The 18,565-nt window shown below is 37.7% G+C and overlaps 2 protein-coding genes across 2 annotated transcripts in view; one reads left to right on the top strand and one right to left on the bottom strand.

The window, feature by feature from the left end:
• col4a2 (collagen, type IV, alpha 2) overlaps positions 1–8,052 on the top strand; it is a 120,256-nt gene extending 112,204 nt beyond the window's left edge. Inside the window, exons 41-48 of the mRNA XM_079617760.1 lie at positions 586–702; positions 1,000–1,161; positions 1,449–1,547; positions 3,500–3,646; positions 3,782–3,898; positions 4,234–4,425; positions 4,946–5,232; positions 5,319–8,052. Coding sequence (XP_079473886.1) covers positions 586–702; positions 1,000–1,161; positions 1,449–1,547; positions 3,500–3,646; positions 3,782–3,898; positions 4,234–4,425; positions 4,946–5,232; positions 5,319–5,573 — 1,376 coding nt within the window. The 3' untranslated portion in view covers positions 5,574–8,052. The remainder of the gene's footprint in view (positions 1–585; positions 703–999; positions 1,162–1,448; positions 1,548–3,499; positions 3,647–3,781; positions 3,899–4,233; positions 4,426–4,945; positions 5,233–5,318) is intronic.
• A 111-nt stretch (positions 8,053–8,163) lies between these two features.
• Positions 8,164–17,817, bottom strand: rab20 (RAB20, member RAS oncogene family). The gene is made up of 2 exons (XM_079617827.1): positions 17,309–17,817; positions 8,164–9,431 (listed from the first exon to the last, which is right to left on the bottom strand). The coding sequence occupies exons 1-2, from the start codon at positions 17,496–17,498 to the stop codon at positions 8,884–8,886; spliced, it is 738 nt and encodes a 245-aa protein (XP_079473953.1). The 5' UTR covers positions 17,499–17,817; the 3' UTR covers positions 8,164–8,883.
• Positions 17,818–18,565: the final 748 nt, after the last annotated feature.

Genomic DNA, 18,565 nt, shown 5'->3' with positions numbered 1-18,565 from the left:
GGAAATGCGGCACTCTTTAGCACTGTTAAAACTAAAACATCGTGTTTGGAATCGTCTTCTGTGACCGTAAGCCCCGCCTTCTTTAATCTGATTGGCCATCACAATCATTTTAGCATTGACGAGCACTGTGTTTACATTTTTCAACAAACCAAGCAGTGCAACAGAGCAGCATCAATAATATAAAATACATTGCAGCGAATCTATAATTTCCATCTACGGTTTATTGGCTATAATGACAGGAAGAGTGTAGAACTCAGCGACCTTGCGCAAATCAGATATTCAGCGCAGCGTATTGAAACACCTCTGATTGGCCGTTGCGTTCAACAGACATGTCTGTGATTGGCTACAATGCTCAACGCTGCAAAAGCATGTTGTAAGAAGTAACCTTTGATGCCAAAGGATTTTTTTTTTTTTTTTTATAATTAGGTAATCGCGTCAGCTGTAATCGTGTTCACAATAATTTTTCTGATTAAGTGTTATAGCCCACCCCTAGCACCTTTCCTGTTCCAAAACTGAAGTTTGGGGCATTATTTATTTGATGCAACTATGCATCAGTTCTAAACACTGGAACTGCTGTGTTTACAGGTGATAAGGGTGAATCTGGGCGTCCAGGTGTAGCAGGTCCTCCAGGCGCACAAGGATTCTCTGATATAAAAGGTGTTACAGGCGACTATGGCTTTCCAGGCACTAAAGGACTTCCAGGTGAATGACCCATTACTGTATATTTGCAATAAACACTAATGAGTACTAGAGACTGTATAAGAAGGAGATTGGCTAATTAAAGGGACTTTGGTCCCCGTTTGTCCAAATTATTCACAACAAATTATTATTTATGTACAATATTATTTTGCAAAAGAGGGTTAAATATGTTTTGTAAATTAGTGAAGTAAATTTAAAGCGTCACTTTGTCAAACAAAAATAACATTTCTTAATCTAAAATCTTTCTTGAAAATGAATTTTTGAATAAATGTCTTGATACCTGTTGCTGTCATTCTTCAGGTTTGCCTGGTCCTCGAGGGATTACAGGTGAACCATCTCCATTCGGAGGAAAGGGAGATAAAGGAAATGCAGGTGATTTCGGATTCATCGGAGAAAAAGGAGTCCTGGGGGACAGAGGAGATAAAGGACCGTCTGGGGAGCCTGGAGTGTCAGGAAGAAAAGGTAGATTATGAAATATGAATATGGTAAAGGTCATTGCATTGGCAAAATCAAAACAGCAATCTAATAATCATTATGATGATTAATACAAGAGCAATTCAATAGAGAATAAACCTGTTAAATATGACAAAATGTGGAATTCTTATATGTAAATCATATTAAAATGTTTTAGATGAGCTGAGCAAAACACCCTGTTTACACTCACATATTTTGCTCACTTTGTTTTGGTATGAGACCTGTAAACTGAAAAAGAACTTGAGTCATGAATGAATGTTTTATTTCATTTGAAGGTGATAAAGGAGAATCAGGAATGATGGGATATCCAGGAAGACGTGGTTTTGAAGGCGACAGGGGCCCTGTTGGACCTAAAGGAGATACTGGACCCCCAGGTGATTATTTGAAACCAATAAATGATTTGTCTGTATGATCCTGTTTTATTTAATATTAAATAAAATATATTAATATTTTCAATGTAGCATCCTAGCTTAATATGCAGCAATAGCTCTACTATGGTGTTGCTATTCAGCCATTTCAATCATATATTTCTGGTATAATTTTGGTTAAACAAATATGGAAGTAAAAAAATTACTAATCTGTTTGAAACAAACAAAAAAGCATGTTAAATTGCACTAATTGAAAAAAAAATGCATTGTATTTTCAGGACTTGCACTTCTGAGGGCTGCAATTCAACATGTTTGTATATTTAAGCTGTGAATATTTCAAATGAAAACACTTCATACACAATTTATTTTATTTAAAATTCAAGAATCCGTTTTCACCTTCCAGACTTCATTTCCAAAATATTCACCTATAATGTTTTGCTTAAAAAATTAATTTCAACAAATTCAGTGGTTTAAATTCAGCAGATATTCAACATGGCACATCCGGAAACTGCAGGAATAGCAGTCGAGTACCGATACTACAAAGTATACTTCGGCCGTCCTTGTCCGTGCATCTTCCGCGTGACGTAATATCCGTCATCAGAAGGGTCCTCGGACGTCTGCACACCCCGTCCACGTGTAGCCCAATTTATGTGTCCACATGGATGGTGTGCGTACAACAGCACATGTGTGAGTGACTTGGACCTTGAAAACTAGGCAGTCCACTAGACAGTGTGCACGCGTCAAACGCGTCTTTCCGTGCTCATGGCCAATGGAGTATCCTTTAAAAGGATTGCGTGCTCAACTGTACACGAGACAGAGTGGAACGAGGAAAATAAAGTATACCCAGGCCTTAAAGGGCTAATTCACCCAAAAATGAATACTGTCCTATAATTTACTCAACCCCCAACCCATCCTAGGTGTATATGACTTTCTTCTTTCAGCCAAACATAATCAGAGTTATATTAAAACATATTCTGTCTATTCATCCATCATAAAAGTAATCCATACGGCTCCAGGGGGTTAATAAAGGCCTTCTGAAGCGAAGCGATGCGTTTTTGTAAGAAAATATCCATATTTATAACTTAATAAATAATAATCACTGGCTTCCGGTAACGGTCATATGCGAGTGAGTGAATGAATGAATGAATGAATGAATGCAACAAACACAGAATGAATGACTCTCTGTGTCTTAAACCGCACACTCTCTTGAGTAGGTACTTATTTTGAATAAGTAATTACCTAATGGTCGCTAAAAAAGTATGTTCTATAATGAATGTGTGTATTGTGAATGGACATACTACATTCGCCACGTTGTCATTATCATGTGACCTACCGCATAATCACACCTACCATGGTTGTGTCACCTTTACTGCCATTCATAAGTCCTCTCCCGTGGCCTCATGGGATAGAAAAGTGTCCATCATTGCACACTTCAGAATCTCGCTAGAAGAACTTGGTCATCCGGGGACTATTTGCCTACTCTTTTATGACTACTGTGAATTCAGACACTTCTTTTGTCATATACTGTTATTCACCTTATAGTAGGGAAGTATGTGATTTCGGATGCAGCCTACCTGTTGTTTTGGTCTTTTTCATCACTCGCTTGCGCCACCTGCTGGTTAGGTGACCAACGGCATCGGTAATCGACTGCTATTCCTGCAGTTTCTGGATGTGCAATGTTGAATATTCTGCTGAATTTGACACACAAGTTCATTTTTAAAGCAAAATAAAATGGACTGAAAATTGAGAATATTATAGATGCTACTTTTAAACAGACTGAATATTTAGGAAATTAAGTCTAGAAGGTGAATATGGATTCTTGGATTTTTAACTGAGATTGTGTACGAAATGTTTTTATTTGAAATATTCACAGCTTAAATATACAACCCATGTTTAATTTTGTATGTATATATATATTCATTCACACCTTATTCATTCTCTCTACCTTGTTCTTTCAGGTTTTCCTGGGGCACCTGGTGCTAAAGGACTTCCACCCATTCCACAGAAACGTCCAGGGGAGATAGGAGCACCTGGCCCAATGGGTATTCAAGGACCTCATGGACACAATGGAAACCCAGGCCCTGCTGGACCTCCTGGTGATGCAGGTACAAGAATTCAAAGCATCAGCTTTAGCCTCTCCTAATGCAGTCATGAATGTGACATATAAGCTTCTTCTGTGGTACTGTTGCTGCGCTCCAGAATCACAGTTCATTGTGTAAATAGCTATTATCTGTTTACAGGGTTTTTGGGTCCAAAGGGGCACAAGGGAATGCCAGGTCTCCCTGGAATACCAGGAAATCCAGGCTTCCGTGGAGATTCTGGACAAATAGGCCACCCTGGTCTGCAAGGAGAAGAAGGTAAATGGTGTGTTTGTGTAGATGGATGAGGATTATGGGATTCTGGGCTAGATTAGTGGATTAAGGGTTGCAGACGACTGGTCACCAAGAGGTCCTGGTTTATTTTTAAATGATTATGAGTTTATATTTTGTTGTGTAATTTGGCAACTGGTAACATTCTTTCATTTGTTCAGATAGGACAATGTCATTGTTTAAAACAAAGTTTCTAGATTTTATTCATTCTTAAAAAATGATTGGTTTTGTATAAACAGAAATAATTCAATGAAAAGAATGGAAATAAATTGTTTTTCTGTCTGGCTGCACACTTCAAGTCGATAATGAATCTGAATTCACAGGGTCCCGAGGACGCTCTGGTGTATCCGGCCCTATCGGAATGGCTGGCCGCAGTGTCAACGTTGGCTACCTGCTGGTGAAGCACAGTCAGTCGGAGCAGATCCCCATGTGCCCCGTGGGCATGTCCAAGTTATGGGATGGTTATAGCCTTCTGTACTTTGAGGGACAGGAGAAGGCCCACAACCAAGACCTGGGTGAGTGCAGATGACAGAGTAATAAAATCAGTAACAAGATGTTGAGTCACTGCATGTCTGACACCACCATCATTTGTACAACTTCAGATCCAGAATATGAATGTTGAATTACATAGAATTGTGTAGTGTTCGCTTGTGAAATTGAATGTGCATTTTCTACAGTATCTGAATTTACATGGACCCTAATATTAGTTTGTAATCAGACTAGTAGCACAGTCAGAATGAAAAAGTCAAATGTAACAGCGTCAATCAAAATGAATTGGCCAAATGCGGAATGGATTGTAAGGGTTAGTTTAAACTTGTTCTACATCTTTTCGATAGGACATGTATAAACTTGAAAACCGAAACTGGCAAGTTCTATGCATGTGCAATGATGTAGAAATGGCGTAATGATGCATGATGCATGGAACGTGCATATACAGTATATATATATATATCTTTTTTTTTTTTATCAGTTACTATACTTTGTGATTCTCTGAAAGCTTTGAAATGTCTCAGAGGTCTCTGTTTTGTTTTCCAGGTCTTGCCGGCTCGTGTCTCCCCCGTTTTAACACCATGCCCTTCCTGTACTGCAATCCGGGAGACATATGCTACTATGCCAGCCGCAATGACAAATCCTATTGGCTGTCCACCACCGCACCAATTCCCATGATGCCTGTGGAGGAGGCCGAGATAAAACCATACATCAGCCGCTGTTCCGTGTGTGAAGCTCCAACTGTGGCCATCGCCATACACAGCCAAGATATAACTATCCCACAATGCCCAGCAGGCTGGAGAAGTCTCTGGATTGGCTATTCCTTCCTTATGGTGAGACTTCAGTTCAAAATCGTTACGCTTTCATAATTGAAATGTGTTTGCCAAGACCTCTAACTGGTTCTGTCACACTCACACAGCACACGGCAGCTGGAGACGAAGGTGGCGGTCAGTCTCTGGTGTCTCCGGGCTCTTGTCTCGAAGATTTCCGCACCACTCCCTTCATCGAGTGTAATGGGGCCAAAGGTACATGTCACTACTTCGCCAACAAGCAGAGTTTCTGGTTGACCTCTATCGACCAGTCCTTCCAGAGTTCCCCTGTCTCTGAGACACTTAAAGCCGGTCAGCTCCTGTCACGCATCAGCCGCTGCCAAGTGTGTATGAAGAACCTGTAACCTATGAACCTATGGCAGCATTACATGTAACACCTGCAGAATTCAGAATTCTTCATTCCAGATTGCAATCGGATGTCAATGTTGCAAGTTAGGCTTTTGAAATTACTTCTAGTATTTAATGCATCACATACGACATGCCCTCAGACACACTCTTCATCACTACTGTGTGCCTTATGACCGAAGATATGCACGTGAGCATAATGAGAAGTGAAGCAAGAGATGCATGAAAGCATAGCTATGATATTTCTCTGTATTATTTACTTTTCTATGTATGAAATGGTGCTTAGTTTCTAACTTATTACCTCAGCATTATCAAACCTGAATCTCTTGTTATTAGTACATACAGCTGAACCAAAGAAGCCCATGCTTATGCACTTCTCTGCTCTTTCGTGTTGTGTGGAAGCGCTTTATGTGAACCAAGAACCGGTTCTTATTCAGAACTGGTTCCATTGTTTTAAAAGGCAGTGTCGATTTATACTATATGCAAATAGCCGACATTGTTAGCAAAGGCTATTTATGCTCAGTACAAATAGCATATGACTTTCATTTGCATTTAGTGTGAAAAGCATCTATTGCAATTTGTTGCTGTTCACACTTGGTGTAAACAGAATCTACTTTTTGTTACACTTAGACTACATGCACACTGCAAGCCTTAGTACTCAGTTCTGATTTATTGCTCAGATTTTAATTGTTTTTTTCCTTTTTGGCTGTTCACGTTATTCACGTACTTCCAAAGAACTAAAAGAACCAAAGAACTACCGGTATGTAAAATCTTTAGAGTGACTTCCATCAGGGCAGAATTGTGACGAATGTTGCGTAAAAGTCACATGAATTATGATATGACTTCAGACTGAGGTCGCATTGCAAAACATCCAATCTCCACACATTCCACACGTGAAAGTGGAAGTGGCCCAAATCAGAATAAAAAAAGATCAGATCCCGTGTGGTATGCGATGAACAAACAAACAAAAACAGATCTGAGTCACATCAGATAGCTCAAAACCAATTTGTAAAAATCCTATTTCATGTGATTTTTTCCCCATTCACACTTGCTAAATATGATCGGATTCCAATCGGATATGCACAAAAATATTTCCTCCTTAAGGAGTATTTCCTCCTTAAAACTGCTGTGAACCAAAGACAGTCTCAAAAACGCAATTTGAAATCGCTGGTGTTTCTGACGTTACAAACTACCTTGTAACCAATCACGACAACGTGTGATCGTCAACGAGTTGACTTCTGAGCTGGTGTGAGTGAGTGGAGGCGGGGATCATTTGCATATTCATAGAACCACACATACTTAACGAGGCAAGGGTGCAGAGTTACATTCAAACTATTTTAAGGCATGAAGAATTGTTTTCAAAGGAAACATTTTTCGATGATCAAAGATTAGTTTTAAGGGATAAACTGATTGACTACAGGGGGACTTTAATGACTTTTAGAACATCTGAATTCAACAACAACAGATAGCAAAGTTGCAAAATACAATTTGAATTGTATACAGTTAATTTTTAGATTGTTGTTTTGTTCTATTGGAATCTGAAAGGATCTAATCATTTGACAACATGATTTCCGAGGATAGTGATGGCAATCAAAATTTCAATAAGAACGTTCCCTCTTCTGTAAAATTACTAAACTAATTGTTAACAGAACCATTGAGGAACTAACGGAATCCGAATCTGACCCAGAATCATTTAATTACACATGACCATTAAGGCTCAATGACACAACGCTTAACCACACTGATATCTGCTATTTTTAACCATTATATAAATATAATTTCACCAGACTTACACTAACACCATCTTCTGATGCTTGTATATTATTTTTGCTTTGTGTTTGTTTATGTAATGAACAGCTTTGAATCATCACTCTTGGATATGTATTTTTTTTTTAGCATGAACCCTTTATAATCTAATGTTGTCACACACTATTCATTGGGTATTTTATTTAATAAAAGGTCATACACTTTGAGACTTGAAGCTTTTAATTGTGTCCAGTCAAGAGGCTCATTCTGGTTTGTGTTTGAACCCTCTGTTGGTTACACCAATTGCACTGATTTCTCTGAGGTTTACATGACACATGTTCAGGTCATTAGAAGACTGCAGTTCAATCTTTGTCCCACTTCCACATGAATGCACAAACAGGCTATACTCTCCATTGAGTCTGTAAACAACGGCTAATGTGGGTCACCTAAAAGTTTTGGACTTTGAGCAGTTTATCCCATCTTCAGTGCACATTGCACAAGTGTTATTGTCCTGAAGCCCATAAACCACTAACATATATTTGATACCAGTAAAGAGAACCAAATAAGATTATAAATCAGAATATTTGCATTGAGAATGTCACTGCTTTTTTGTTTCCATATTTAATTTTTTTAAACAAAATGTACTTTCAATGTAATTATGTGGAATATTTGAAGATATTTTGAATCATTGTGTTATTGAATAAAACAACAATACATGCTTTTTGTTTGTTACATTTGTGTCATCTCTCATTTTAATCATATCTGAACAAGATCTATATCTTTTAGAAAGTATGAAGTTATGCATTTATAATATAAAGCACCTTATATAAGGCCAACATCAATTATTGTAAAATAAAAGTCATTGAAGACCACTTTCTGTCTACATATGCTGTTCTTTTGAACTTTCTATTCATCAAAGAATTCTAAAGAAATGTATCATGGTTTCTATAAAAATATTATGCAGCACAACTGTTGATTATACATTGATTATAATGTTTCTTGAGCAGCAAATCAGCATATTACCAGCATTTTGAATGATTCGTGAAGCTTTCTCACACTAACCCATTTATTCCAAGATTTAGGAATTTTTATTTTTCTCATATTAGAATTAGTGAGGCAGTATCAGAAAATGTTCATAGATGTTTTACAAAATATAATGTAGATATAATAACAAAAAAACAAAAACAAAAAAAATCACAGAGAATATGACCATTCCATTGCATTAATGCAAAGAACAACAAAGAAAGTAAAAACTATTTCACAAAATTAAAACAAAGACTATTCAGCAAGATCAAGTTATTTTAGCTTTTAATTCATCCCCCAGTTTGTTTTAATACTGCTCTGGAGTAAAATAAAAAAAATCAGCCCATAGCAGTAGTTCACTGCCGTGTAAGCATAGCATCAAATCAATGCTATGAATCAAATAAACAAATAGAAATCAAATAAACTCTAGTTTAAGTTTAGTGGTGGCGGTATGATTTATTGTATGTTTATTTATGATATGATTCCTTCTTTGGCACTGATTGACAACACAATCCTCACGCCTCCTATGTTTGCCTGGCTCTAGGCACAACATCCTGCTTTAGTCCTTTTCACCTCCATTGGCGTCTCCAGGTCCACAGTGGAACTCTCTCCTTCGCTCCGTTTCTTCAGAATGGAGGGCAGAACCAGATCGAAGAGGGTTTCAAACAAAACGTCCACATTGTAACCCGTTTTAGCGCTCGTCTCAAAGCACACGGTCTCGGCAGGCAGACAGGCCTTCTCCTCCAGGCCTTTGTAGCGCAGCACGCGGGCGTACAGAGCGACCGCGTCCTCTCTGCTCACCTGTTTGTGCTGGAGCGGAGTGCCTGGAGGAGTCGGACACGGGACCTCGGGCTGGGCTTCGTCCCCTCGCTCGCTCTCTGTGTCTGGCCCATGAGCGAGAGTGTCGGTAAGGTCTGCTTTGTTACCCACTATGGCGAATATGCAGTCAGTGTTGGCAGTGTCGGTCAGGGACAGGAAGCGGTTCTCCAGCTCTGCCAGGCTCTGCCAGTTGGTAACGTCATAGGTGAGGATGACTGCAGCCGCGCCACGGCAGTACATGGAGCCCAGGCCATGGAACTGCTCTCGACCTGCACAGCACAAACGTGACGATCAGTATTCATTTGGAGAATTTGCACTTTACTTTTTAAACGGAATACTTGTACATTACTTTTCTAAGGCAAAAAAAGTATACTATAGTATTACTACACTGACACACTTAATCAGGTGTTTCAATGAGACCCATTGGCACAGGTGTGTAAAATCAAGCATCTTCATTTACAAACATTTGTAAAAAATAAATACAAATAAACCTGAAGAGCTCTGTGATTTCTAGCATGGTACTGTGATAGGATGCTACCTTTACAATAAGAGTGTGTACACAATTGGCATGTTTGGTTCGATTAAACCGAACCCTGAAATGATTGCTCAGTTAGTGCGGTTCATTTGAATAAGTGTGAACGCTGCCCTGGTGCGCACCAAACAAGTGGACCAAGACCGCTGAAAAGATGTTGTCTCGGTCCGCTTCCAAATTAACTCTGGTGCGGTTCGAATGATAAATGAACGCAAAACACAGACCAAAAAAGGGACATGGTGTCAAGATGCGCCTCTAAAAAGGACAGAATGCTCAAGCATACCCGTTTTTTTCTCATCATAGTCACAATATTGACCATCACATTTCAGTACAGGCATCAGAACCGCATCTCTCTGGCAGCAGAACTATGTTTGTGTGGTCCGGGTTTGCAAACCAACAAACCAAGTGAATCAAACTACAAGTGTGAACACACCTTAAGTCAGTTGATGGTCATCCCTGCTAGATATTCCAAGATTAACTGAAAGTGGTATTATTAAAAAAGTGCAAGCATTTAGGAACCTCAGCAACTCGGCCATTAAACACAAGACCACGTAAAGTCACTGAGCGGTTCACCGAGTGCTGAGGCACGTGGTGCGTAAAAATCGCCTACGCTCTGCTGACTCCATCGCTGAAGAGTTACAAACACTGGCATTAATATCAGCACAAAAACTGTGCGGTGGGAGCTTTAAGGAATGGGTTTCCATGGCCGGGCAGAAGCATGCACGCCTCACATCACCAAGTACAATGCCAAGCAGTGGGATGGAGTGGAGTAAAGCATGCCGACACTGGACTGGAGACGTGTTCTGTGGAGTGACGAATCACGCTTCTGTATTTTGAAGTCTGATGGGCGAATTTAGGTTTTGCAGAAACCAGTTGAACATGACCTGTCTGACTGCATTGTGCCAACTGTAAAATTTGGTGGAGGAGGGATAGTTGTGTGGGGCTGCTTTTCAGGCTATGTCCTTTACTTCCAGTGAAGGGAAACCTTAATGCTTCAGCACACCAAGACTTACTGGACATTAATGGACAATGCTATGCTTCCAACATTGTGGGAACAGTTTTGGAAAGGCCCTTTTCTATTCCAGCATGACTGTGACCTAGTGCACAAACCAGGGTCTATAAAGACATGGTTTGGATGAGATTTGTGTGGAAGAACTTGACTGGTCATCATATAGCCCTGACCTCAACCCCATCCAACATCTTTGGGTTTAACTGGAACGGAGATTGTGAGCCAGGCCTTCTTGTCCAACATCAGTGCCTGACCACACAAATGCTATACTGGATGAATGGGCAAAAAATTCCCACAGAAACACTCTACAATCTTGTGGAAACCCTTCCCAGAACAGTGGAAGCTGTTTTAGCTGAAAAGGGGCAGCCAACTCCATATTTGTCTTTGTATTTAGAATGTGACGTCATTACAGTCACTGTTGGTGTAATGGTCAGGTGTCCTAATACTTTTGTCAATATATTCTTACTACTTATATTTAACCTAACATAACAAGCCAATCAAATATTTATTTATTTTATTTTATGGGCAATGAAATCCATTAGAGTGTAAAATGTTTTCGGCAAGAAGGTAATTTGTCCTCAAGAAAAGACGATTCCTCAGTCACAACAACATAAAGGTAACAGTTAGGTAACAGTTTTCAGGACATTGGTTTGAGTTTAACTAAATATGGTGTATATTTGAGACTTGCAAAGTAAAACATATCAAACATTAAATAAAACCTGCTGTATACAAAGTTTGTGCATTACAGTTACAGTTAGAAAAGGTCATTTTCTCTGTACATTTTACAACCCTACTTATATGAGGATTCAACGGTACAAAGGTCAAGAGAATTAAACACAAGTACTCTGAATACTTCTAAGGGGCCACATCTCTTTAGTTAAAGAAATAAAAAGTTACAGACTGGGGGTAAAATGATCACTTTATCTTTCCCTTTTCACTTTCTCCTTTAAAAAAAGAAAGCCAAAGGTTGTCAGTCATGATACTGAGAGCAGCAACAGCAGAAATACAAGAGCTTATTGTTGTAAAAATATGTAGTGGTCTTCAACTAACTTGGCTTCTACTGTCTGTGTCTGAAGGATGTGAGAGAGAGCTTTGTTCCTTATTCTTATGCAATCCATGCAGCAGAAATTTGTAAAATAATAGACCTCTAATGCAAATTTTAATTTTTAAAATATGCCACCAAATGTTCAAAGTTAAAATCATAAGAAATTAAATTTACATTCCTATTTGAGATAAAATGTTCATCGTAGAGATTAGGGCTGGGCAAAAAAAAATATTTTTCTATTAATCAATCTTTAAAATGTGGTTGATTCAAAATCGATTCTCAAAGGCCAAAAATCGATTTTTTTTCTATATATTTTTTTATTTTTTTTTATTTAACCTTTATTTAACCAGGAAGTCCCTTGAGACAGAATCTCTTTTCTGAGGGAGACCTGGCCAAGACGGCAGACCAGTTACAATTTAAATACAAATACAACAATCAAAACATCCAAACAAGCATCACATAAAAAGGAACAGGTCACATATGACAGTTACATTTTTGAGTTATATGGCATTTTAACATGGTCTTAAATTCTCTTAATGGGACTAAATCATTTAGATGTAGCAAGTTTTGCAAATTATTCCAAGACCATGGCGTAAAGTTAGGTATTTATACCGATCACCCAAAAGCCAGTATTAGTTTTCCTACACTGTTCATAGGCTTGCAGCCTCCATGTTGCATGAGATTTTATGTTTGTTTTATCTTAAACATAAAATAACCTGATCCTGATTGATCAAGGCATGCGACTGTTCTGACTTGTCTAATTTTCAGCATCAATTTTTCATCTTGCATCAAAATCCTGTCTATTCATTGTATGCATTTGAAGGTGGGTTTTAATGTACCCAAGATTACCTAAAATAAAAAGAGTTTAATATACAGGTTTGTGGCTCTATTTCTTTTTATCATTTAACCACTCGTAAACTTATGTTCACCGTTTAAAAATAAATAAATATAGGATTTGTATTAAATCTATATTAAATGAGTCGAATCGGGAATCAAAATCGAATTTAGAATCGGAATTGAATCGAAAATCGAAATTCAGAGCTTGCGAATCGAAATCGAATCGAATTGGAACATCTGAATCGATACCCAGCCCTAGTAGAGATAATCCGATCAGGATTTTTGCTGGCGATACGACCACTGTTTTTTTGTTATCATGATCGGTCAGTACTGATCCCGATCATTCAAGTCAAGTCAAGCTTTATTAAGATCCCTTTTGGGCAATTTGGTTGCAAGCACAGGTAAACAGACAAAGAAACTGACACATACAATACATTATGGTAATAAATAACACGTATTACAAAAAATTAAAAATAAAAAACCTTAAAAATACCTATTAAGACTTATTTAATAGTCTAATTGCACTCGGAACAAAAGAGTATTTGTATCGATTATTTTTAATCTTTGGTAATCTATAGCGACGACCTGAGGGCAACATAGAAAACTCTGGGTATAGAAAGTGTCCACTGTCTGAAATCACAGAATGGACTCGACTCAAAACATTTCTGTTAAACAGATCTGTCAAGCTTCTTTGCTCTTTACCTATAATCTTCCCACTGTTTTTAACTAATGTTTTTAGTGCATTTTTGTATTTCACACTAAGATTTCCAAACCAGCAGATAATGGAAAAGGACAACACTGGCTCTATATAAGACTTATAGAATAATTCCATCAGAGTTTTATCTATGTTAAATGATCTTAATTTTCTAAGACAGTAAAGGCGCTGCTGTCCCTTTTTACACAGGGCCTCTGTGTTCAAATCAAACCTCAGTTTTGTATCAATAATTGTTCCGAGGTATTTATAACTATCCACACATTCAACCTTATTGTTCTTAACAAATGTGTCTTGGGAGGGATGTGTTTGTATTCTAAAATCAATACGCATGTCTTTTGTCTTGGAAACATTAATCTGCAAACAGGCATCATCACACCACTTCACGAAATCATCAACCACTGGACCATGGCACGTTTCATTTTCTTCTAGAAGACTTACAATAACTGTGTCGTCTGCAAATTTTAAAAAGTACCTATTTTTATGTTTGCTTAGACAATCATTTGTATATAAAATGTACAATAAGGGAGACAAAACACATCCCTGAGGAGAACCTGCAGATGTTGTCCGGGGGGCTGAAAGACTACCATTTACTCTCACTCTCTGAGTTCGTTCAGTTAAAAAATCTAAGACCCAACCTACCAAATTAAGATCAAGACTAAAATTAGTAATTAACTTATCTGCTAAAATATGAGGTTGTAAAGAATTAAAAGCGGATGAGAAGTCAATAAATAAGAGCTTTGCATGGGTCTTACTACCCTCCAGGTGCTGCAATACCATATTTAGTAGAGTTGCTGTTGCATCTTCAACACCTCGCTTTGTTCTATATGCGAACTGAAGAGGGTCTAACAAATCCTTAGTTTTGTCTATTAATTCTTCTTTTACTAGTTTCTCAAAGCATTTCATTATAAGGGATGTTAATGCTATCGGCCTAAGGTCATTTAATGTTACAGCATGTGTAGTTTTCGGCACTGGCACTACAGTGGCTTCCTTCCAAAGTTTTGGAACTCTCTGAAGGGCAATTGATCTTTGAAAGATGTTACAAAACACTGGCGCCAATTGTTCTGCACAGACCTTAATTAAACGCCCTCCGATTTTATCAGGACCGGGGCTTTTTCTAACATTACAACCCTTGAAGACTTTCAGTACAGACAATTCATCAAAGAAGTTATAAGCACAACCATAACTAGTTTTAGATTTCATAGACTCTATCGCTGGACCAAAATCAGGCACATCAAAACGTAAATAAAACTTATTTAAGTCCTCTGCCAGTTTACTACTAGAGTCATACTCAGGTAACTGAACTTTCTTGATCTCACACCCCTTAGTTCCAGTTATAAGCGTCATCCCCTTCCAAACAGACCCCAAGTTGTTCATACTCAACTCTTTCTCAAGCTTTATTTTATAATTTAACTTTGCTTTCCTCACTTCTGATTTTATTTCCTTTTGCAGTTCAAGTTTTTTAGCCAAGTTGCCCTCATGAAATGCTCTACATCTCTCGTGCATAAGTACTTTGAGGGAATTTGTATAAGCTTTGAGGGAAGCTTTATATAAGTGACATGTAAGCTCTCCGTTGACTGTCGGGTAACCTTTTTTTTCTGATAAAGTAATACCATTATATTATTTACAGTAATGTTGTAGGCCTATATTATTTTAATTGACAATCAAATAAATAAGCACAACAAATATTAATTTTACAATTAACATTTTAATTGGACTTTAAAAACAGTTTCCGCAAAACACTATCCATATAAGGATGCTTCGGCTTATCAAAGAGCCTAGAAGACTTTAAACAGTAAATCGTTTTTATTTTTTGTGAGGGGGGCATGGCCCATGAATGCCTCCCCTTGGTGCCGGCCCTGGCTCCGTATCTTCATCCAGAGACAGCGCAAAGAAAAAGATGGAGTTCATTCAATAATACGCTTCAAAACGCTGATTCATTCATCAATTAAACAATGTGTTGAAATTAATGTAACCGCATTGACGGATGGAAAATCCCCTTTAACGTTGAAAGGATACTTCGACAAATATCGCTTTCATCTTCTGACAACTGATGGCAAACTGATTTTTTTCACAAATATATGACTTGATCTGATGAAGGACAGACGCAGGTAATCACACACACTGTCTGCTCTGTGTATGTGAGTGTATGTGAGAAAGAGTGTGTGGAGGAGCTGCCTCAGTCACTGAGACACCGAGAGCAGATGACCAAAAGATTTTCTTCTGAAAATGTGTATGAAAACGTGTTGTTAAATATTTTTTGAATGTTTCTTGAAATGTAATTTTTAAAAAAGTTTGACGTCATCAAATTGGTATAGCCTAGTTTCGTGAGATTGGCCAACATTAGTGACTAGTTATGTCGATCGAATCATAGGCTGCATCCAAAATCGCATAGCCTACTTCCCTACAATATAGTAGGCAAAATAAAATTGTGTGGCAAAATAAGTAGCTTATGTCCGAATTCACAGTACTCATAAAAGAGTAAGCTAAAAGTACCAAGATGACCCATTTCTTTCAGTGAGATTCTTCTGAAGTGTGCATATGATGGACACCTTACCATCCCATGATGCCACGGGAGAGGATTTATGACTGTGAAGCGACATAACTGAGGGTCACATGACAAAAGGGTCACTTTTTTATTTTATATTCTGTGGCAGTAAACAAACTTCCATAGACTATAAAATGTATATAAATATCAGTTGCCACTCTATATCTCCCAACAAAATATAGAGTGATAATGACCTGACAAATGTTTTTTAATTTTACTAAGAGGGCTGTTACTTTGTAAAAATGAGATTAGACCAGTCAGAGGGCAGAATAAATGTTTTGTTCATGCGGGTCATTTAGAGGCCTTAGAAATTAATGTATCAAATATGATACAATGGGCTTTACATGGTTAAAGTTGTGGAACATGAAAATTAAATAATAATACATATATATGACAAACTGTAATTTTGCTCACATGATGATCTGCATGCTTTAGGCTACATTCCTGGAAATCCAGGTTATTTTTTTCCCATTAAACACCAATAGAGCCACACTCCCACATTTAGAAAAACTGACAAATGTACAGCTTCATAACTTGATGGTGAATGTCTTTCGTTCCTTCCTCCTTGACCCCCACCCCTGAGAAACAATGTGTGACCAGTGAAACCTTTAGTTTCCACACACACACACTGATTCAATACACCCTCATCTGACTAGCACACAAGCACATGTGACTTTTGTGCCAGATAAGAGACAAACAGCAGTACACGGGGTCATCTGTCATCTGAACAAAATAAAATTCCACAGGAAATGACATGGGCTACTTTCTACGATAGAAATAGATAGATAGATAGATAGATAGATAGATAGATAGATAGATAGATAGATAGATAGATAGATAGATAGATAGATAGATAGATAGATAGATAATATCCATATACAATGATAATATGTCGTCTGTTTAGACCTTATGTTGTTACACTATACAAACGACTAGTTAAAAAGTGCCTTTAATGGGTCAAGTTTTCAAACATTGACCAAGGCATTTAGGCATTTACATAAAATAAAAACAGGTGAAATATGCAGAAGTAAAAAAAAAAAAAAAGTAACGGTTTCCATATGACATTCTAAATATAAATAAAATAAGCCAATTTTTTTTTCCTGTAAATTTGGAAGTAGGTCAAGTTCTATGAACTTCACGCATGACAGGGCCAGTTGTATATCTGAATGAGGAACAAAAAGTGCTGACATTTACGAAAAAGAAAGGCCATTACCATCACTGTGAGAAAGCATTTGAGCTCTTAAATCAGGATTTAACAAATGCCAACAAATAAAGCAGAAACTCACAAAAAATGGTAACAAGATGTGATTGAAAATAACTATCACCTGACATTATAGGAGTGCGTTTAGTTAAAAGTTCAGCTCGTCATAACGTTACAGCTTTTGCGAAACACACTGTGATAACGAGTTTATGTAGCCTATTTTGGGATCTATTTTACTAGATAAAGAGTAGAAGTAGCCAACCTGCAGTGTCCCATATGGATATGTTGTAGGGTCCCCACTGTTTGAGGAAGAACGCCCCTCCGACGGTGCTTATAGTGTCCTTAAATTTCCTCTCCGTGTATCTGTGGAGGAGAGAAGTCTTTCCTACGTTCATGTCCCCCAGAATGACGACTTTCACGTCGGGTTTCTTGGTCCTTGAGGCTTGAGGCATGTCTCCAAACACATGCCACTCATGCACACTCAACTCTTACAGGTAAAACCTCCACATAAACAATTCAGAGGACGCGCTTTCGCACCATGCGTTTTAAAGTGCATGATCTTAATACGTCCTCCGTACAAAGCTTGGCGAAATAAATCCCATTTGTGTGGGTTAAAAATATATTTAACAGAAAATTAGTAACGACGCCGATGTTCTAACTAAAGAACTTTCAAGTTGGGTTCAGTAATGCTGTGCTGTCCGATTCATCAGCGAATCATTCTGTTGAGTCAAGATTCGTTCAAGAATCTGATTGAATCAGTCCGAGTGCTTCTCGTGCTAAAAGCTAGCTCCCTATTTAAATTATTTTTTATTATTATTTAATGTAAATGCTAATTGTGTTTTTATAATTGTAATGATGCCTGTAACATAAACTGGGACACATGAAAATACAGCAAATGTGCTAAATAATAAAACATATACAAACACGTCGTAATTTTATTTTTTTTATTTTTTTTTATTTTTATTTTTTTACAACAACAGCCAGGTGGTATATAAAGACAGTTTTAAGGAAAATAAAAATAAAATACAACGAAATAAAATATATATATACAAAGAATAAAATCGTCAAGTTATATTCCTAACATTTTAGAGCATGCTTGGATCAAGGGATAATGTGATGACATTCAGGGATTGTTCATCCAAAAATGAATATTCTGTCATTAATTACTCACCATCATCTCGTACACCCATAAGACTTTTGTTCATTTTCTGAACACAAATGAAGATCTTTTTGATCAAATCTGTGAGATTTATGTCCCTCTGTTGACAGCCTACGCAACTACCACTTTGACGTAAAACTAAGTTATTTCAATTGAGTGGTTAATCCAAATTTTCTGAAGAGACTCGATCGCTTTATGATGAACAGATTTAATTAAGGGCTTTTATTCACATATACATTGATCAGTGAACAGAAGCTCAACCAAACCTGCATGACTAACAAGAAAAAAACTCTTGTGGAAGCTCAAACATGCTGGTAACACGAGAATGAACCTCATTGGTTCTTGCTGAAGCTCAAACAT

This window comes from Phoxinus phoxinus (genome assembly GCF_949152265.1).
Source record: "Phoxinus phoxinus genome assembly, chromosome: 7".
NCBI classification, from domain to species: Eukaryota; Metazoa; Chordata; class Actinopteri; order Cypriniformes; family Leuciscidae; genus Phoxinus; species Phoxinus phoxinus.
The sequence above is the reverse complement of the archived record's forward strand: the minus strand, read 5'-3'. Positions and strand labels throughout refer to the sequence as shown.